Source organism: Bombus vancouverensis, chromosome 3 (genome assembly GCF_051014615.1).
Source record: "Bombus vancouverensis nearcticus chromosome 3, iyBomVanc1_principal, whole genome shotgun sequence".
NCBI lineage: Eukaryota > Metazoa > Arthropoda > Insecta > Hymenoptera > Apidae > Bombus > Bombus vancouverensis.
This window is the reverse complement of record NC_134913.1, coordinates 17180190-17203493: the sequence shown is the minus strand read 5'-3', so window position 1 is coordinate 17203493 and position 23304 is coordinate 17180190. Positions and strand designations below refer to the sequence as shown.

General features: G+C 42.6%; 1 protein-coding gene across 4 annotated transcripts in view; it reads right to left on the bottom strand.

Annotated features, from left to right (window-relative positions):
- Window positions 1–23304, bottom strand: part of osp (myosin phosphatase Rho interacting protein outspread) — a 213106-nt gene that overhangs the window by 91372 nt on the left and 98430 nt on the right. For all 4 annotated transcript variants that reach the window (XM_033328207.2, XM_076628023.1, XM_076628025.1 and 1 more), the window contains exon 3: window positions 368–433. In XM_033328207.2, the coding sequence (XP_033184098.1) occupies window positions 368–433 (66 nt within the window). The remainder of the gene's footprint in view (window positions 1–367; window positions 434–23304) is intronic.

The window sequence follows — 23304 nt, the reverse complement described above, 5'->3', positions numbered from 1 at the left end:
ATGGACTTTCACTCTCGACATGGCTGCACAATGAGTTTCCTTTTTGAATGATACGCATCTGAACGTCCTTCGTATATCGAGCACAAAGAGCCATTATGATCGTGATAAAGGAACGCAGAGAACGTTCATTCCGGTTATGACCGTTCGAGTGTTAAAGAAAGACCGGTGTTTCGTGTTGTTAACGCGTTCGAGTGGTACGCTGAACGTTTCGTTAGTGGAACGATCATTTTCGCTGGATGAAACCGTATCGGGACGCTAAACGGATCTGTCAGTGGCAAAGTGGATTTCGACAACGCATCGATTGGCCGTTTGCAACGAGTGTATCGAATCGAGAATTTGCGTTAAACGATAATTTAACGATACTCACGTGCTCGTCCACCGAGTACGTCAGCTCTCCATCGTCGTACAAAACGAACCATCTTCTCTGCCATCTCTGAAAAATAAATTAAAAAGGATTTATCAGTGATATATTTCGCGAACAAAAATGCGATGTTTGTTTAAAATATTTACGACGAGTTCTGCAAAATTAATAATTCTTTTGATAACTTTGCAGAACTACGTACCATCTATGTAATAATACAAGACAGAAATTTGATTATTTCAAGAACATATGACAAAAAATTCGGCAAAATTGATCGTTTTTCAGATTATTTTATATATCACGGTGTATCTTCAACGCGAGTAGTTTTAGAAACTTGGAAACGTGTTAAAAGGAACGATTAGTCCGGAACAAGGGACGAAGAACGCGAAGAATTCACTTTCGATGACACCCGGTCGTTTTCGTGGAAACGCTTATTGCATCAAGTGAAAAGAATTCCGCTGAAAGCGAGGTCGGACTTGTCCAACTTACATGCAGGAATCTCTAAGTCTCTGGACGTGGCAGCTGGACAATTAGCACGCTGCGGTCGTTAATTAGGAACGAAGCTCAAGAAAAGAAGCCGTACAGCGTCAGCCCGTCATTCGTCGCGAGCTTCCCTCTATTTTGTTAACTTGCCAGGTTCTTCGCGCCACTGTCAATCCACGTTTCTCAAATTGAAGGAAAATATGAAAGGATCGTAATCGAGAAATCTCCTTCGTTGGTCAAAACTAAAGCGAGATTAGACCCAGAAAAATCCAACAACTCCGGCTACTTCGTCCAGACGCTTGAAAATTTTCGCACTCCACCGACGCTCAGTTTCACTTTCGATTATCGCGTTAACAGTTCACTGCGATCGCCCACTGATCACCTTGAGGTGGATAGTAGGGTCAGTGACAGTGCTGCTGCTGGTACATGATTTTTGTCTTCATCCGGGTTGCCTTCTTCTCAGTTGGGAATCGTGGAGAAAAAATCGGACTACGAGTGTCAGGATTTGAACCTGGTCTGGAACGTTCGCAACCAACGGCGCTAACCACTGCTCTGCCGTCGTCCGGTCATAGTTTGCTATCGAGTGCCACTACAACCTACATCTTAAGGGCTACATTTTCCGCGGCTTCGCGTCCCACCACGCTATCTCAACGATATCGAGGCGATAAGCGTGGGCGCGTAGAATGAAGCTATCCGGTGGAAACTTAACCGCGTAACTGTGACTGGTTTTCGCCGGCACCCTGCAAACGGTTACAGTTCACGAGGGGTCGATTCTCGTGGGTTGATGATTCGCGAAGGGACGGCGACGTCGTCGTTGTCGTCGAAACAGGCAGCCTAGGTACCGTTGCAAAATCCTCCTCCATCCGAGAACGAACAGAAGAAGAAGGATAAGAAGAGGGATACGGAATAAAAGAGAGAGAGGCGAGATTTCAGCCTACACGAGGCGGCGGTATCTTCATCTGGTAATTATTCAGCGGGCCTCGTACGCGAGAGCCGCGGCACGTGCGTGGGAAGATCTGTTCGTGAAGGAAGAGGAAGAAGAAGCGGACGAACAATGCCGCGGGATTGAGACGGCGCGAGAGAAAGCACGGAACGAGCCCGTAATCTCTTCCTCGTGGAACGCTCGCGAGCTAGCGAGCTGCAACGCTTCTCCGCGCCGTGGCTTCTCGCTTCAATAGACCTCGTGGGGAACGTGCGAAAATCCGCAAAATCCCTCTCCCAGTGGCGCACGCTCGGCTACTGTGCCATACTTTGGAACAGTTTGCAAACGCGGCTTTGGATTTACGACTGCTAGACTGCAGATTTTTATACAGTATCATATTTTTACGTTACTTTCGCTCGAAAGTTTCCAACGCGTCTATCTACGTTCTTCTGATAGACAAACATATTGCGATTGCAAGCGTCGCTTGAAAATATTCATCGCAGTCGGAATGCCGTAGCAAAATCGTGTTAATAGCGGCATTAGAAATAAAATATTCGTTTGCTTGAGGAAGTCGTTGTTTCTTTCCAAGTTCTAACGCGCTTTAAATTTCCAAGCGGCTATGCATGTGCGTGACAATAGGGGAAGCTTCGTGAATGAAAAAGGAAAGGGGATGGCGAAGTAGGGTCTAATGTTAATTTTAAAATCGGGGTTGGTGTTCCTGTTGCTCACACTGATTCAGTGTGATCGATGGCTCGAACTGTTTTGAATGCATAATGGTAGTAGTTATATTCTAAATAGAAACTGTTTTAGATGAAGGAAGAAAGAAAGAGATAAAGTAGGGTCTGACCTTAAAATTGATTAGGTTGATGGTTTATACCGTTTGAGTGTATAGTGACGTAGATTGTGTGCAGGTTAAATTATTCGTTAAATTCTGCGTAGGATGGATTGCGTTAAATATTTAAGGACGAAGAATTGGTACTTTCGATACCAACGATGTTTTCGTAGATGATCAAAATTCTAATTTTACAGACAATGGGTGTATTTAGTAAACGCTGAATAGCGTGGCAAAGAAGCAGAGAAAAAAGTAGTTAAGGTGATTGGTAATCAAAGTCGGTCGACGTTGTGTAAGGAAATAGGTCTGTTCTCGAGCGTGCATCGTAATTTCGTGCATCGAGGGACCCGCATATTCCTGACCTACCACATCTTCCTGGTTTGAACAGCCGGTCGTTAACACCGCCCACCAACCAGGCTGTTTCTGGTTCAACCCGTTCTGTTCATTTCGATCATCGATGAGTAAAATCACCGACGTTCCAACAGTTACGACCGAGATAACGACCTGGGCTCATTCTCTTAACACTTGTATCTGTCCCGCCAAATGCGTTTCTACGAACGTACCGCGATAAAGAACAACAGGAAACGAGATTTGCCTCGTAAGATTTCTAGATCGCATCTTATCTCGCAGTCCTAGAAAATCGCTCGATCGAATACGAATGAATCGAAGACGCTAGAATACCAAAAATATTATATGATTTATAATACTTTTTAGCTTCGATTCGCTGAAACTACAGGCTAATCGCTTAATTTTAAATCACTCAGTAGATTAATTTATCATAAATCACTGTGTTGGAAGAAAAGTAAATATTCCAAATAATCGGAAACAGAGAAACGTTTCGTTGAATGATATCTCTTAAGATTATAGGTAACTGCAGGTACTGAAATACCGAAACTTGTACAATTTTTTATCAAATAACGGTAATGAAACCACGGAGAGTATCGATCGGTCCGACACAGGCAACTTCGGAACGCTGACCTACCGCACCTTCTTCCGGGTATAGCGACGATCGTTTTGCATCGCCCACGGATCAAGGACTTCTGGTTTCATCGGCACACCAGCGTCGCGTCGATCATCCGGGACGGGATGCTTCCTCGAGGGGGAAGCTGGATAAAAAAGGTGAACATACCACTTTGTCACCGGTGACACGCGGAATTTCGCATCGCTACGATCCAGAGAACGCTTAGACACGCTTTTAGACACGTCTCTAATTTATGTCAACTCTATCTCGTATAATATAGATTCGTACTGACGCGTTTACGAGTGAACACACCACTATTGATAAATTTTTTATCATCGTCAAACTTTAATCCTTCGTCTTATGATCTTTTATTTACTACTTCGATTTTTCGAGACCTCTTCTTTTTTTCTCCTTTTTTTTTTTTCTTTATTTTTTGTCCAAGTAATTACAATCACCGCTAATAATACACTGTCGTATCCTGAATAATTCAAAATTATTAAGCGAGAGATTAATAGCATGCTCGTTAAGAGCGAATTTCAGAATATTGAAATATATCGTTGATAATACGTGGTCTTTCATGCAAAAATCTGCCTGTAAGATTTGAATAATGATTCGTGTCACGAAAGCAATGAAGTTTCGCATAATTAGAAGCTTCAGCTTCCCGCGTACTGCACGCCGTGTACAACGATGCACAGATAAGAGAAATATAGCAAAGTCATAAAAAACATCAGAGAACGAATACAATAGAACGTTTGAGTATGATTCATGTATCTCGTTACGTTCCTACATGCAAATCGTATGACTAAGACAAAACCGAAGACACGATTTTCTTGAGAAACTACGCGTCGCGTCGTCCACGCTGCTTATAACGCTCACAGCGAAAGCATTAATCCAAAACATCCGACTGTTAAACCTAATGAACACTAAACTCACACTATACGTACTTGAATTTTGCACGATGCCACAAGACTACACACAATCGTTGCTAAACTGACTACATCGTATGCCAAAGTTTCTAGTCATAGAAATCGTGCAAAATGAATGCAGGCAGTCTAGATGTTTCATAGAAGAGAGATTTTAGAATTTAATACGCTGTCAATCAACATCGATTCTCTAAATTTGATTTTGATTAAATATACAGGGTGGTTGGTAACTGGCGGTACAAGCGGAAGGGGGGTGATTCTTTTTTTTTTTTGTAAATTTTTCATCGAGACAACGATCTACAGTGAGATCCGTTATAATGTACCGCACGCGTACCGAGCGAAAATTCAAAGTCGATTTTCTCGAAAACAAAGGCTCAAACGAAAAATTTTTATTCTATATTTTCGACTTCTTTTTTCACGTAGAATCACCCCCTTTCCGCTTGTACCGCCAGTTACCAACCACCCTGTATATGTTTCTGCCACTCTTTTCAACGTTTGAAAAATATGAATAACATCAGTTAAACATACGCGATTGTGTCATAATTTAAAAGCTCTTTTGATAAAAACGCCATAAAGAATGACGCTTTTCAATTTCAACGGTTTTCGACAAAGAAAAAAGTAAATTAAAAGGGTTAGGGGAAAGTAAAAAGAAAAACGGCTGGATAAATTAAATCGACTAATAAAAAATAAAATTCGTTAAGAATAGCTCTAGATAAAAATGCAAACAACATCACAATCTGCATAGTGAGTAAAAGGATGGTGGCATCGCGAGCTTATTTAGTATTCGCCGGGAAGGTTTCCTCACCGAGCGTTGAAATCACCGGTTCCCGGCCGTTCTCCGCGGCGTTATCGCGTCGCGATCGTTCCCTCCGCAGATCCATCGATTACGGAAGTTAGAAAGCGGTCCAGTCAGCGGGGACCGGCTACGAGGAGGCGAGTCGCGCTTCCAGAACGAACGCGGACGAATTTATTATCGTTGGAGCACGCGTTGATGCGCGCTGATGTTCAGCGCGAGGATGCACGTAACGTCGAGCGATACCATCACGATTTAGAGCAGAATGGTTGGCGCGAAACCAACGTACGTGTAACCGAGGCGATCGTATTGGATAACATCATTAAAACGTATATACAATATTCGATAAAATAAATTCCTGAAAAAAAAAGACAAAATTAAAATACCAATAACGAGAGGAGTCTCGGATTTCAAGGAAAATTTCAAGGAAAACTTCAGGCAAATTTAATATACCAGTAGATCTATACGTACAGAGATAGTTGTTGTAGACACGTTAATATAACACTAGATAGTCGAGTAATTATGAACAAGTACAATTGATCGGATACAATAAAAAAGAAACAAAGTACTCTAATACGAACGTTTGTAAAAATCTTATCCCGATCGAATTATTCTTGACGAAAAAGATGACGATAAAAAAAGAATTCCTACGTTACTCCATAACGTGAGGTTCTAAGAAACATCTGTTAATAAAGATTAATAATTATAACGCGAGGAATATCGGGGAAAAAGAGATCTTTTAAAAGAAGCATAGAAGGTGTTCGTGACATGGTAACTTGGCACCGAACGTCTCGACTTCCCGTGCGACTTCCTGGTCACCGATCAGCTTGTATCTTCTTCGACTCCGTGTCCGTGTTTACCTCACGATTCTCGCGTGGCGTGGTCATAGCGTAGCGTGCTACCATGCATAGGCTGCCGCTATCATTTAAGCTCCCGTGTACCAGCTGAGAATGGGTGAGGTTGCTGAAGGGACCAATCTGACCTCAACGGTAACGTGACCTAACGATACTGCTGGCGATTTCCCTGATCAAACAACTACGACTCTAGTCCATCCTATTTCCCGGTGATCCTCGAGGATAGTCGTGCCGCAGGAATTTCAACATTCCCTACCACGCCAATTCAGTACCCCGACTACCTTGTCTGCTTCGATCGAGTTCTCTCACAGATTCGCAACGTTAAGTTGAAACGGTACAGGAGCACGATCCAATAATTACGCTTCCGTCTCGATAACAGTCGATATTAATTTTCCCTAGGAATTCCAAAAATATTCTAATCCAATACAATCAGTAAATCGTCGCAATTCGACAACGATAAAATTTGATAAATCTTCTAGAACACCCAATTACGTCCGAATTCAACGCCTATTCCTACTTATCCCTCTCTTACGAACACGTATCATAAATTTCTGTAAAGTACGACAACGATACTTCCAGCGAGACAACGATCCTTCCACATGATCGAACTCACGAATAAAACGAATCGATTCGCGGCGTTCTCATCGACCTTGCGAATCAGATCTGTTATCCACCGTTGGTCCGATTCAGAACGTTCCAATTTCACCAGGGTACTTCCTGGTTATCGATTATCTTCGACCACCTAACCGTCCATAAGGAGTAGCGGGCACCGAGGCCAACGTTTAGTCACGGTGTCTTATCAAGAATGTAGGCTACCGGCGTGGTTTTCCTGTTGCGCGAATATATCAATTTACCGTATGTATCGCGCGCCACGATCTAGCCGGCCCATCGGTGGCTGGAAACACCCACCGTCATCGTACGCGTCGGAAATCGATCGATCGAACATCTATCGTGTCTCTCCCTTTTCAATCGTCTTTGTCTCAATCGTTATCTCGTCTCTTCTATCGGATGTGTATCGATTCGTGCTACGAGACCAACAACGATCCATTAATTAATCATTACCGCGTTTTTTCATCGGTTCATGCCTGCTGGCACTCTTGATAGAATAATCTACGACGAGATCGGTCGTTACAGCTTTACGTGCACTTCCTAGCGGTTGATCATCGTATCCGTGCAACGTATATCCGTCACGATCGACGCAGACTACGGCCATGATACGTTCTCGTATCGGGAATCGTCTCAACATCACGACACTGTCCACTCGTGCAGGTTTTCGATGCTTTTGCTTTTATATAATAGCGATCGCGTGACGTTGGATCGGAACATCGATCGTTTTATGCGCCATCAATGTCGATCGCTTATAATTCTCGTCGATACGATAGGATACTCGCAGAAGAAGAAAAAACTTGAATCAGACAGATCGTGCAAAGATCGTTGCTTTCAATTTTCACGAAAATCCGCTACAAACTCTAATTCGAGATTGCCGTACATAATTGGCCGGATTTCTATTACCATACTCGATACGATGTGATTCTTTACAATTGAAACTTCCAAACGAAAGGACCACTGTATGGAAATCTCGAATTAGAGTTGGTAGCGGATTTTTGTGAAAATTGAAAACAACGATTTTCAAATGAACTTTGCCGTACATAACTGGCCAGATTTCTATTACCATACTCGATACGATGTGATTCTTTACAATTGAAACTTCCAAACGAAAGGACCACTGTATGGAAATCTCGACTTAGAGTTGGTAGCGGATTTTTGTGAAAATTGAAAACAACGATTTTCAAATGAACTTTGCCGTACATAACTGGCCAGATTTCTATTACCATACTCGATACGATGTGATTCTTTACAAGTGAAACTTCCAAACGAAAGGACCACTGTATGGAAATCTCGACTTAGAGTTGGTAGCGGATTTTCGTGAAAATTGAAAACAACGATTTTCAAATGAACTTTGCCGTACATAACTGGCCAGATTTCTATTACCATACTCGATACGATGTGATTCTTTACAATTGAAACTTCCAAATGGAAGAACCACTGTATGGAAATCTCGAATTAGAGTTGGTAGCGGATTTTCGTGAAAATTGAAAACAACGATTTTCGAATGAACTTTGCCGTACATAACTGGCCAGATTTCTATTACCATACTCGATACGATGTGATTCCTTACAACTGAAACTTCCGAATGGAAGAACCACTGTATGGAAATCTCGAATTAGAGTTGGTAGCGGATTTTCGTGAAAATTGAAAACAACGATCTTCAAATGAACTTTGTCGCACATAATTGGCCAGATTTCTATTACCATACTCGATACGATGTGATTCTTTACAAGTGAAACTTCCAAACGAAAGGACCACTGTATGGAAATCTCTAATTAGAATTGGTAGCGGATTTTCGTGAAAATTGAAAACAACGATCTTCAAATGAACTTTGCCGTACATAACTGGCCAGATTTCTATTACCATACTCGATACGATGTGATTCTTTACAAGTGAAAATTCCAAACGAATGGACCACTGTATGGAAAAGTTCATTTGGAAATATTTCGTACAGTATAACACGCAATTAAATACATTCGTAGAAGAAGCTGTGTACAGGTGTTCGGTCTACAGTACTTTGATAATAAGCCTGTGTACGAACAAAGGCGTCATCTATATTAATAAATCACTATTGCTACTTGATTATCGCCGTGCAGCCAAAGAATTCTCTGTGGAAGAATGGGAAATATGTAGGAGACAAAGATCTACTTGTTCTCGTAGGAGGGAACGGCTACCGTTACACGCGCGGCTCTTTACGTGGAATCGATCTCGATCTCGTTGGTCTGTGCACACAGGTGCGAGCGGTCACGTTCGACGCGCAATCGATCCGAAATGCAACGAGCCGATCGAGTCAACGCCGTCCGACCGCATTTAATTAAAGCTAGACAGGTGCATCGGAGAAAGCACCGGAGGACTCTCGTCGTCGAGTGAAAGTCGCCGGCAAAGTCAACGACGAATGTCCCGTGTACTCTGTGAACGCTCGTGTTCGCTTGTTCAGTCGATGTCTTGCTAATCGGTTAACGTTTACCGGGCTGAACCATTGTGAGGAGCGGTTAGGATAATTTGAACAGTACATAAACATTTATTGGCTGTGAAAATGGATGCTGCAAAGAAATATTCCGACGAATATCGTTTCATCGTCTAGCTTTATTCTTTCTAGATTCTATTAAATATTTATTGGATTAAATGATAAAAGATGAATAATCGAACGAAATACTCTGACGAATTAAATGCATCGTTCTCGTAGACACATTCTTTTTAAGCTACGATCGAAACGATTTAATTGTAGAATTTGCAACGATAAAGGAAAAAGTTATGCAATGCGTTAGCACTTGAAGAATTTGATCGTTGTTATTGAAAGATTCTTGTATCACGAGTTTCTATTCACGCTGAAAGACCATAGACGGTGTACGTTTACCTGACCTATACTAAACCGATACAAAGCATATTAGGGACCGCCCCCGATATCGGGAAACCTATAATTAGACCGGTTTGTATACCTCTCACCTATGAATACAACCCTGAGGAAATCTCATAAATGCTAAATACGAGAATAGTAGGCCATTAATACCAGTCAATTTCTTGAAACTTAAATACCAATAGATTCTCTCCTTTCTGTTAAACAGTATTTAGCCTCTATTTTTCTCTACTCGATAGATTTCCACAGGCAAATTACACACCGCTAAATTTCTTCAACTTCTAGTACGTGTTTTACACGTACAGTTCCTACGTGCACTATGATTTCCACTTTTTCATCCTCCCAAAAGGTACGGTGGTATCTTTCCTAACGCTAACCTCTTAAAAATCGAAAGATTCCAATTCTTCCATCCTCTACGGATTAACATGTTCCCATTAATTATCTGCAAATATCATATAAATTTGTCAATTTGCCGATTATCTAAAAACGAGAATGCAAAAATTAAGATCCGCGTGCAACAACGACGAAGTGGAAAGAATAGCAGTGTCAGCCCGTTTCTATTTCGACTGGCGGGGAAAAGAGAAAACATCGTCTGCAAGAGAAATCAGCGAGGTTGTTTAAAAAGCAGGGGAATCTGGAGCCGTGTGGTCGGGAGCAGGTTCGACGTTATCAGCCCGCGTATGCAAGAGTCGAGGGAGAGAAATCCTCGACCTTGATGAAAGCGGCGCGTAGCCACGGTGACTAACTGGTTACAAAATATCTGGCGTGTTCATCTAACGCGTTGAACGACGGGGGGACGTTTTCTCTTCGCGGGAAAATCGGCGGCCTCTCTAATTAAACCGTTTGTTAAACGAAACGCATCGAGGGCTCAGCGCCGCGAGAGCCAGCCAATTAAAACGATGCGATAAATCATCGTAGAGAAGGTCGCGCTCGCTGTGTTCGGTTACCCGATGATGAACATTCGAGGGCTCGATTATCGAACGTAGCCTGATGAACGGGCTGGCGAGTCCTCGGGGAACCTGTTCAACGCGAAACACGATTGCGGAATTCGAGTCAACGTGGCCGATGAAGGTTAAACAGCATATGCAAAAGATGATCGTTATTCGAGGGAAATGTGGTTGAAGATGAATATTCAGACTTCAGTGTACAAGCTTGTGATTAACCCTTCGACAGTGTAATAAAGCGACGAACAATTTGAAGAAATCACGATTTAGGAAATGTTAGAATTATTAGGTCGTCGGAAAAGTTTCTTTCGTTTTCTGTGCAAATAATAGACAACGTTTTTTGTTTTATATTATTTTGTCGAATTACGTACGATCCATTTTGTTCTGTCGAGATAAACACCGCGACAGACTTGGTTTCACGTTTGTATGAACGTGCATTGTTGTGAAAAACGCGTTTGCGAAAGAAAGACACTTTCCGGACGACCTAATATTTCCGTATCGTCGAGACATCTAGCAATTCGAGACAATTCGAGATAAAACGCTTTATACCAACCCTTCGACAGTGTAACAGAGTGGCGGAAAATTTCGAACGAATTACTTTGAGAGTTATTACTTTTCCACGTATCTTACATTTTCGACAAACATTTGGCAGTCTGCTTGTCTCGCTCGAGAAAGATAAGAGAGACCAGACCTGGAACGAATGCAAGAAGGAGGCAGAATTTGAATGAACGTAAAAGATGAGAATCACGGACTCGCAGCGAATATAGAAGACGGGTTTGTGCAAATCAAGCGAACCCAGACCTTGAAAAATTACAGCACAGCTCAAGAAAATGTGAGTCACGGCGATCCGACGAGTCTACTAAACATGCAAAATAAAATTTCTTGAATTCCACCCGAGTCTATAAATGAAACATCACACACGGGTCGAAACGGATAAACACGTGAGTCGTAAAGCACAATATAGAAATATATGCACATATATACATCTGCAACAAGCGAAAGGACTCGTTAAAGGATAAATTATTAAAACAAGAAAACATTTAACCCAGATTTTCATACAAATTCCCGCATTAACTTTGTTTTCAAGAAAACGATGATTAATTTTCTAAGAAAAAGTAGAAGAAATGATCCGGTACACAGAGTAACTACTATGGTATTAGATCTCAGTGATTATACAAATTGCAAGAGCAATCAGCGGTCCTGTTAAAAAGAAAATGAAAGACCAGCTTAACAAGCAATTGAAGAAAAGCAGGTCGTCGATCATTGTTCGTTTCCACGCTGTTAGCAATCGTCGCTGGAATTTCCAAGCGGGTTACAAACGAGCGTGGTAACGATATGGATCTGTTTATCCAGAAACGGGCAAGTGGAGTCGCGGGTCACCGCGTTTCTGGCGCTATGGCTCGCGATATGGTTGAAATAGCCCGCGAATTCACCTGAGGCGAGACGATGATCAACGTGTCGACGACTCGTTAATTTTTACCTTCACGGTCTGCCGGCCGTGTACCGCGATAATTCGTCGCTTTACGATTATTTAACCGGCCACACCTACGGGAAAGATCAAACGTGCCGATCGTTCGCAAGCTTTCAACGATAATTGTACGCGCACTCAATTTTCTTATCCTACGATGTTTACTATTTATTGCGATATTTAATGAAAACTTTGTACTGGGTCTCGTACTAACACACTTGTACTAATTAACTAAAACAATAACACCGTAATAGAATAATTTACACGCAAAAAGTTAACTTTAGTTTCTTCGAGTTCCAGTCAAAAAAGATACTACATCTACGTAAGTCGTCAGAAAGTTTCTCTCTGACCTAACGCGCTTGAAAGTGCAAACAATACTAAAAACATTCGAGTAAATATCTTGTAAGTTTCATGGTTTGTTCGTCAGATTGATTTCCTTTATTCGTCCCATATTTTTTATTTCGTTTCTACTCGGATTAAATTGTACTCGAAAGTATGAAAAATCGACCTACGTGAAATTGACTTTTCATAAACATTTCACTTCGTAATTATAGAGATCTCCGGTTGACGAGCAAAGTGAACGACAGGTTAACATTTTTGCGGTAGAAAGTGCGCCGGATGTTTCTCTACTCTGCGCTTCCGAATGAACGTCGCGTCGCGTGGTTGCGTTGAACACTGCTCGATAACCTTTCACCCCGATTTCCTTTTCCGGCCGCTTCCGAGTTCTGTCTCGGATGTAAATTCGAAATTTCGCCGTGGAGGCAACATTCCGCCCACGTGGGCTCAACCTCGACATCCACCTTGTAATTTATTCGCGCCAAATACGTCGGATTTACGAAGCCACGAGGACGATGACGCGGAAGGCCTCGTAATTTTCTGCGTTGCCATAAGCTTCATAACCAACACGGTGTACCGTTATCGTAGAACAAGAGAGAAACCGTACAACACTTGACATTGGAAGAGTTATATATCGTCCGTATCTTCGCGCGAATCTACCATTTTGATGCTTGCAAATTGTTGTACTTCTCTGAACAAACTACTTAAGAAGCTAAATTTAGAAATCTACGCCGCATAATGGAGAAACGTACGTTTGCAAGCAGATAAAAGTAGCAGCCACGCGAATTACAAACTTTCACTCATACATGCCTGGATCGTAAGAAGAAGACAATCCTTTAATCTTTCGATTCTTTACGCAGATTTCTCTAAAGGTCTCCGCGAACACTGCGTTTGCGTTTGTAAACTCGTTACACCACGCTAATTAAAACCTCTTACTCGGTATACGGAGATGTCCATTTCCAAAATGTCAACGCGAGTAAATATCGTTTCTCGGAAATTAACTCCGTGCCTTGTATAATAACAATTATATCGTGCCTATACGAACAACTCGAATCGTCTTTTTCGTGGCTAGAAAACTCGATCGACTGCATGGAGCATAATATAATCCATATTTTTATGAACGCGTCGAAGAAAAAGCGAAAGCCAAATAAGAATTTCTCTTATTCCCGCTAAACGTTATAACGAGCCTTTGTATATTTGGTCCTTTTGGTACTTGAGTCCTTTGGATATTTCGTACGAATTTTTCATTCTACGCGTTCCGTGTATTTCCGCGTCGTTAGATTTCCCACAAACGCGTAAATCTGCGAGGCCCAATAGTAACTTTCCGGCGAGATACATCGCGATACCAAAAGCGAGAAATTCTCAGACAATAAAATAAATAATCCTCATAAAGCGAATAATCGTAGTACATCGACGAACGCAAGGATAAGACCATGAAGATTCCAGTGTACTTCCCTCGCCTTGCGCTTTGTTCGTTTCTCTTCGCCACAGCTCATCTAATTAATTCGCAAACGAAATACGGTTACTCGAGGTGTGGAGCGGTCTTTCGATTTGAAATTAAAATATTGACGCGCAGAAGCATGGAAACCAAATCGAACAAGCTATGGCCGTGTGCTCTCTCGCTTGATATATTGGTTCGATTTCTAATCTTCCGCGGTCTATGCTTCCGGCCCCATAAAATATCATTGGTCGTACGTCACGGCCGAACCGTGTCCGCCGCTGTAATTGGTATTGCATCGCGTGGCAACTTCCTTCGTCGACGTCATCGTCCATGGTCGCCTCCATGGCCGATCTGCATAGACGATTATGCGAAAATGTCGGCCGAGATGCTAGGACCGGTAATATAGGCAGGATAAATGTGTCGCCGACTCGTGTTTTCTGTGCGTCTGGCCTCGGAGGTAGAATTATTGGCTTCCAGAGTATCCCCTTTGCCTCGTCACGTTCGGAACACGTACGGATTAGTCGAGCTGCGCTTTCTTGTTCGTTCGCTGTTAGTAGGAAGTGAATCAAGGCGATGCCACGCTGTTGTTTCTTGCTCGTTCGATACAGCTACGGCGAAGAAGATGGTCGGTGTTCAAGGTTGCTTCGTGCCGCTATGAGTCGCGCGCACGTTGCCACGGATAACAAGAATTTGATAGTTTCTTCTATTAATTAATTCTTCGATAATATCGCTCTTGCATATTATTTCTCGGAGGATGGAGTACCAGAATGAATGGTCGACTCGTGGTGAAAAGTTGCAGCCTCGGTGGATTTCTATTTTCGTTCTAATTTCAATAGAAACTGGCGACCATCGACGCGTAAATTATGCACCACGTTCGATATTTGTTCGATTTTAACTTAGCTACCGGTGAGGATCGTAAATCAAAGCGTAACAGCGAAGATTCGAAGAGAACGAGAAGGAATAAGAAACGAGGCGAAGGAAGTAGGATTCTTGAGTCGTTGATACATCTAGAGCTTCGTTCACGCTAGTTGCTCAAACGTCAAGTAGCGCTTCAAAGTATACGCTTGGTGCTTGTAAATACCTTCTTACAAATACTCGTGCACGAACGTGTAAAGAACGATCCTTGTGATATCTCTTCCGATGATGCATCTGGCCTGAGAAAGTCGAACGCCCTCGTTCGTAGAATCGAAACAAAACAAAAAGTATTTAAAGTCTCTTGTCCCCTTTCGTTCCCGTTCTGCTTCCCTCGGATACTCTTCGTCTTGTTTCTATTCCGCTGCTGGCATTGTCCTCTCGGCGCGAGGAGTAATGTAATGGGGTCCCGTACGAACGGGCTACGCCATTGTGTCGGGATTTATTGGACGCGGCCGTGGACAAAGGTTTGTCATTGCAAATTATGATTCGTGCACGCATCCCCTCTATCCGCGAGAAAATCACCGACCAATTACCGTTCTTCTGCTTTACGATTGCGAATCTCGTGCCCCGTTAAAATTTCATTTTCTACCTCGTTCGCGGTAAACTGTCGATACTTGTGCAAATTAAAATTCTATTTTGTTGAATATATTTTATGTTACTGAAATTACAATGTGGCTATACTATACTAAATATCACAATTGTGGCTATACTTTCGACGTTTTACTTTCCCGTATTACTTTCCTATATTGCGTGTATTTTTCCACTTTCGAGTATCCCATAATCGCATAAAAATCCGCGGTTTACTCGTAGAAGAAACAATATTCCAGCGAACTATCACGATGGAATAGCAATTAAGAAATAGATCTGGAAATAGATCTTTGACTGAGAGAGATTGATAAAACTGAAGGCAGCGAGATGAGCTCGTTTACAGCGGAAAGGAATAGGATTTTGAACAGTTCCAGTGAAACGCGAGAGATCGTATACCGTTAAATTAATAAAATCCACGGTGCACGCAGTGGAGCGCGCGTTTATGCAGATATGGTGCACGGCCTCCGCTCGTAAGCCGCATTTCAAGAGAACTGTAAACAAAGTCGTAAGACACGTTCCACGCGGCCAAAGAGAAGCAGGTATATAGCTGCTGGCTTAATAAAATGCCACCGATCGGATTACTCTTGCTGGCTGCTGGCTGTTGCTCCGTAACTCGGCTAACATTGCTCGAAACGAGCCGTTACGCAACGAATATTACGAAAACAGAATGGTGCGCCGGCTACGTCCTGGCTTCGTTCTCTTCGTCACACATACGGCGAACGTGAATGAAATCCTTCATTCTTTCTCGACATAGGGAACGATCTCGCGAGAATCGCGCTTCCTTGCGAACGAAACGCTCGTTAGAATTGCGTCGCGGACCGTGGAACGATGCAGAAGTAGATGCGAAGAACGAATGGTCGTAAAAATCCGAGATCGAAGGATTTGATGAAAGGATATCGTACACGTATGATTCTTTCGGTATTCTTCGATATATTCTTCTTTTATTAACGATTCTTTACACTTGCACGTTTAATCGAGATCTGTTATCGAGATTTTCAATTTATGCACTTTGGAAAGTTCTAGTCGGATACTAAGGAGAATATTATTTCGATGCGTAGATGTGGGAAAATTCGATGTTGAGACGAAGCAAAATTCTCGGTATTCGCTACGCAATTGATTTCGCTAAAACCAGACACCACGGAACAGGATACACCAGAGAATGGTAATAGTCATAAAAATGGATTGCGAAAAGTACTTGCCAGAAAATCATCAATTTCTTAGAATCCATTCTTATTCCAACTTAGCCCATTCTCGTGAAGCGTTCCACGAAACGTGTCTCATTTTATCTTTCCACCAAACTTCCATCCTCGACGAAACGCTTCGATATTCTACTTTAGAAATGTGAAGATACATTTCTAAAACCTTAATACTAACCAAAGTCTAAAACTACTACCAGAAAAGGGAAATATATTTAGAAAGATCTACAGCTCGAGAAGAGAACCGAGTCTCTATTCAAACATCTTAAAGGTCCCTGAAATCACCGACAGATCTGACAAATTTCTGCGAAAAATTATTGTTAAGAATTGTGGATCTTAATTGCCGAAATAAAAGTAAAGGAACACTGAGGTTGCACTCGGAATTCATATTAAGATAGTTTTAGATTTGTTTAATAAACGATTTCCAGGATCTTCGTCGATATGCGTTTGCACGCGTCTCAGCACCCTCTTTGTCTCACCATCTTCCATACCACGGAACAGTTACATTCGTCTGTTCTTCGAGACGCTGTGCAGACACATGCTTCCACACTCTCATATTCACATACGTGTGTCACTACTACGCGACTGATCTAGTCTAGCACACAAAATTATACATATCTCAATAATTATTTATACTTTACCCTCGCAAGTTGCAAAAGAAAAATTGTACGTTTCTATCGAAAGAAACATCGAACAGTTGCACAGAAGGAAAATTGTACATGTACATAGCGAACTCGAGTAACGATCGGTGGCGGGATGCAAATTCGACGGGAAGTAAAAAGTCTGTACGCAATTGCCGACGTTCTTTATGGGGACGAAACTAGCCGGCATTCAACTGACCGGTGAAAAGTGGCCGCTTATCTGTCCTAGCGGACAGGGCGCAGAGTAGGGGTCGTTATCGCGGCAGGATGTCCTGCGAGGGGACACGATCTAAGTAGCAAAGTGTGTAAGGCATGTCGAACTATCGATTGGCCGACGTATCGCCGACAACGGAAGGTCGATACGCGGGTCCCTGTAGTCGAGCAGAGACCCACATGAGTCGTCGATAAAAGGACGACTCTTTCGAGAGAAAAAAAAAAAATGTCCACAGCTATCGCGCTACTACCGTTAATTGAGGATACAGGGAAAAGCGCTACTTAACGATTCAGATTAAAGGAACGCATTTTTCTACTTCTCGAAACAGAAATTCCTCGAGTGGAATACCAACTGTGTGTAGTTGTTTGGTTCGTCGCAGTGCTTCCCAGATAGGCACACGAAAAATATGTTACTCGTAAGAAATTGTGTGTGTTGGGAATTGTGGATCTTAATTGCCGAAATAAAAGTAAAGGGACACTGAGGTTACACTTAGAATTCGTATTAAAATAGTTTTAGATTTATTTAATAAACGATTGCCAGGATCTTCGTCGATATACGTTTGCACGCGTCTCAGCACTCTCTTTGTCTCATCATCTTTCATACCATACTGCCAACGGAACAGTTGCATTCGTTTGTTTTTCGAGACGCTGTGCATCCACATACTTCCACACACTCGTATTCACATACGTGTGTCACTACTACGCGGCTGATCTAGTCTAGCACAGAAAATTATACGTATCTGAATAGTACGCTTCGAAGGGAGGGAATTTGTGCGAACGAGGAACAATCGAGGATCGAGCTGAAGTATTCGTTACGAATAAACAACTGTTCTGAGAATACATTACGTACGTATAGGGGTTGGAATACGCGATACCACGTGGCGATCATGATCGATCGCGCGTGCTAAGAATAGTGTACTGTGCGTGTGAAACGCTTAAGAGTGAAATGCGATTGAGAAGCGAGAAAGTTGTGAGAGAATCGTTCGATTGCGAGAGTCGATCGGAATCGGAGTAAGGAGGGAGAGAGTCTGAGCAAATGTCGTTAGATGTAAGTTCGGTTATTTATTAAATTGTATGTTATAAGTAATTACTGTAATTTCAGTTGTTTATTAGAAAGTACCGTAGGTACAACGAATGTATTTATTTAAATTAATCGTGTAGTTAAATCGTTCGTGGAATTAAATTCTCGTCTTGTATTAGTTGTACGTTTAAATTGCTGTATCGTTACACTAACGTGAATTATCGAATTATTATCGTTAAATAGGTTAAGCAAGTTTTTTTACCGCTTTATCCTACATTTCACGAATATTTCCTCGCATTCCGGCGATCTTCTCGAATAAATCATCAGAGGCTGGAGGAAACACCGAAGGTTGAAATTTACGTAAAAGCGATAATAGGCCTTTTAAATGAAAACGCTCACAGTCGAATGTAGCATCTGCGTGACACCTTTCAACAGGAATGACGTCGCACGGTCTAAAGACTGTGATTTCAATCTACTCTAGCCGACTGATTTGCACGTCGTGTCTCGTCGTTCGGTCAAGCAACGAGCATAGAGGTTTGCCCGCGATCAAGTCGCTTCGCGATGGTTACGTAACGCCTGGAGGTTAAAGGACGTTACCGAAGATCCCGGACGTTGGAGCGTGACACACGAGAAACATGGAACATAGCAGCACCTTGAGCTGCAGTTACGCAACGAATTACGCTGCACAGGCAAATACTCGCTAGAGTTCTAACGAGGCGACCTTTCAGGCTCGACTACCGCGTGGAATCAATCAAAATTAGACATTCCTCGGTATGTGGTAATAATCGGAGAAAGTAGAACCGAGAATCGCACTGAAAATTCTCTTCGACTAACTCGATCGATTCCACTGACACTTCTAAAGTTATCGATCCTGCTAACTTAACCAACACCATTAATTTCTTCTTAATTACATCTGTCGTGTACGTATATTCGTATTATACCTGTTACTGCGTCGATATACGTGTAGTATCGGGGAGAAGGGCCTAAGAAACGTCGAGCTAACTACAGACAATGTCGCGAGAGCCGAGGCACTGTCGGCTCCATCAATGCATTACCGGGTCCTTCAAATAAATAGCTTTGCCGAAAAGACCTACTTGACTCTGGTTACGAGCGTCTGCAGAACACGTGTGCGGTGGGCCTAGCAAAAGACAATAGAATGCTACAACGGCCAGAGAGTCAGTCGAGAAGCAGAGTGCGAGTTGAGCGGACACGGAGTGTGAGTCGGCGTGCGACGATATTGTAGTCGGTCCTTTTGTTATTGAATATCACTTACTAAAATACATTAAACTTTAAACTCTACCATCACTTGTCCTTACTCTAAGAATCCTCCAGTTACTACATACGTGTAATTGTATCAATGTTTTTAACCCTTAGAGTGCTGAATACTCGAGGCCTATGCGGTCCGTACGGACGGCGCGCGGCCAGCGCTGACCATCGCTGTGTACGGAATACTTTTTCGCTAGACTGAACTCTGTTAATTGACTATTCAGAGCGTAAATCGTAATAGGTTATAGTAATTCTTTTGCACGAGATTAAATGATTCGAGAGCGTTATTTTTTAGTATTAATTATTTATTATAAACATAAAAATTTACGATAAACTAGAATTTGGGTAATAAACTAGAAAACGATAAACTAGAAAAGTAAATTTGGTAAATATAACACAAGTTAATAATTCAGGTGTGTGTGAAAAATTTCAAAACAATTATCGATACATAATCCGACATCGCATTTTCTGCATTCGTATTGCCTGTCGCTCCTTCTCTTATTTTTCACACGAACAACGCGTTTCTTCTTGATCATTGTGTTATGCCGGCGCGATTAGGACATTTTGATGGAAAATGCCTATCGATTAAACGAAATGGTAAATCCTCAGACTTTCTCCTTCCTCCTCCTAACATGCTTCTACGTTGGAAATATTTTCGTAAAATGTCTCTTATCAACGCTAAATGAAATTCACTAAATTTTTGTTTCGAAGCGGTAGATTTTTGATATAAAATATATGCATTATATATAAGGAACGCGTTTATATTTATCTCACAGAAACGTAATAGTATTACTTCTGCGTAGGTGTTCGGAAAAATTGACAAACGCATGACGCAAACGTTAAACAGAAATGCACCTACTTTTCCGTTGCGTAGTTCGAATCTACGATAAAGCGTTAGGATAAAACGCTAGGAAAACAAATATTAGTTCACGGTACATTTTGAGTAAAATAGAAAATTCTCGTTGAATCCGCGAGAATAAAAATCGCGATCGAAACGAGCTAACGTACAAGCTGGGCGAGTGTAGCATCCAGACAACCACCCTCGAAACATCTAACGAGTTATCTGATGTAACTTCGAGACGTTCCTAAGCTCCATCTAAATCCATTTCTCCCCGAAGAGAATTAGCGTGGAAGGAAAAAGGGACGAACGACGTACCAGGTTCGAATTAAACCAGGAAACAATGCCCTCGGAGTTCACGTAGCTTCCCTGTAACCACGCTACGCCCGAGCAAGGGAAAACAAGGTAATTCCAGGCGAACGAATTCTCGTGGAATTTGCGGGTGAATTCTTTGGCGCGCTGCCGAAGCTGAAGCTGGCCTGGCGGAAGGGGGCCTGGAATTCCTGGCGCGTTAAATAAGGTCGCGTTCAACCTGGAAGCACCCCGCAGCGGCGCGCAGAAACGCGGACGTCGGGGCTGCTTGGAAATTGCCTCGGAATTTTCCGCGGTGGAATGGAATTTCGCGCGATTTTTATCATTCAACAGCGACTAACTTCTACGTCTCTCTTCGTCCAACCTGGGACCAGCTTCAGGCTGGAACTCGACGTCGTTAACGTAGCCCTTTCAGTTTCCACGATCGAGGCAATTAAGTCGAAAATGAGATGATCAACTATTACGCTCGATTTTAAATGACTGGATCGTGCTCGTCGTACTGCGATTAAATCGTGAAAAGGGTAGTTGGGGCAGGATTCTACAGGGGTTGGTTATGAGCAGGAGCACGAGATTTTTGAGAAAAGTGGACATTTTTGTTGCGTCTCGTGTTGCGACATGAGAAGTACACGAACGAGCAATTAAAATTTACACGGGGAAAATTCTCACGATCAGCGAATCTCCGATTTTTCAGAGTCATGTCGACGATTATCCTCGTCGTATCGGATTATCTTCGGTACGTTCAATCGACGCGAAAACACGGAGATAATCACACGGGAGAAGTACCAGCAGAAGAGAGTCTGACGATGAGGGAAAAATTGCCAAAGGAACAAGGCTTATCGCACGATACAAAACGACGGTCACGGCTCTGACACGTAAACTCATTTAGATGCGTTACACGCCGCGAAATAACAGTCCTTTAAGCTCGTGGCGAGCCGATTAATTGTCCGAGCAGAGGTTCGCTAGCCCCCGTTACACGCGAATGCAAATCGACCGCCGCTGCAGGTGGAAATTACGATTGCGTTCTACGTTCTACGCGGAAATCAGGCGGCCTCGCTTTTAAACAAACTGTCCTGGGGCCACGTGAAATCTCGCGAGCAAGTGGATCGCTTCCGAGTTACGGTTATTTCGGGGAGTTTGTGATTTTCTTCTCGGTAAGGAGTTTGATATGAAATATCGATTGATATTCAAAGCGTGAAATCGATTTTCTTACGTGTTTCAATCGAACAGATTGGTATTGCGAAAACGTCACATTAGAGTGGTTTACAAGCAGAAAAGCGTGACAGGAGGAATACCGATAAGAGTAGAGTGCACTTAGAATATTGAGAAGAGATAATCGAACGATTGTACCTATGGTATCTATTGTTGTCTGATTCGTTGTACCTATACCATCGTTGTTAATCGTTATACAGGTTTTATTTTAAAAAAAAAACCTTTATAATTCTATCACATTAATTATTCTATCGGATCTTCCGTCCCAAAAATTCGTAAATCATCCCTGTCCAGATCTTTCAACTACACCCCTAACTCTTATGAGACGGTTATCGTGTTCGTTTCTACAAGTTGTCTTGATAATCGTGTTACGATCGATTTGATACTCGAAAACGAAGTAACATAAACATAAAATCGCATCCTATATTTTCAATGCATTTTCTCACATAGAATCACCATGACCATCGCGGCATATCCTGTACAAATTTGTACGTACTACGGTACATACAAACGTACGCTAAGATACGTATACTTTTCACACGTGTGGCAAACTTCGAAGTTTCTCGTGAACGTTCAGCGACAGTCTCGAACGTCGAAACAAAAGGTGTATTATATTATCGTCGTTTAGCTCCTTCTCCGCGAAGAAATCGCGCGAAGCGGGTAACCTTCGACGCTCTTATATCCTTCACGGCTGAGATCCTGTCCACGGGATCTTCTTTCCTCCGCGGCTCGTTATGCAACACGATTCCATTCGACGCCGGACCGTTAATTTAATTCGCGCTTTCCACTTAATTAATCCCAATTACGCGTGGCGTCGAGGTATAGCAACGGGGCTCGTACTCGACTCGCGCGATATCAACCTCTCTCTCTCTCTCTCTCTCTCTTTCTCGCTCGTTCCACACGCTCGCTCCACACGCTCGTTCCACACTCTCCTCCACCTGAATGCCCCTTTAATCCGCGAATACCCAGGCTCTCTTGGCGGGCCTCGCGCGCCACAGGCCCGATAAATTAATGACTGACGGCGGTTATTGGCCGTTAAGTCGATTAATAGTTCCGGGTTAACGAGCCGAGCTCGTCTTATCCCGAAAGCGTGGCGGCGCTCGCACCTCGTTGCGAAAACGCTGCAGAGCTTAATGCCCTCTCGGTTAATACAGCTCTCCTGATGCTATAAGAAGGAACAAGCCGGACTACGTTACGGACCAAAGGTTTCTCGGAAGTTGCACTCGGAAGTCTACTGCTCTTCCTGGAAGTACAGTAAAACTGCGTTTATCTGAATTTGTTTATTTGAAAGGGAAACAAGCTTAGTTACAACTAGTGCTCG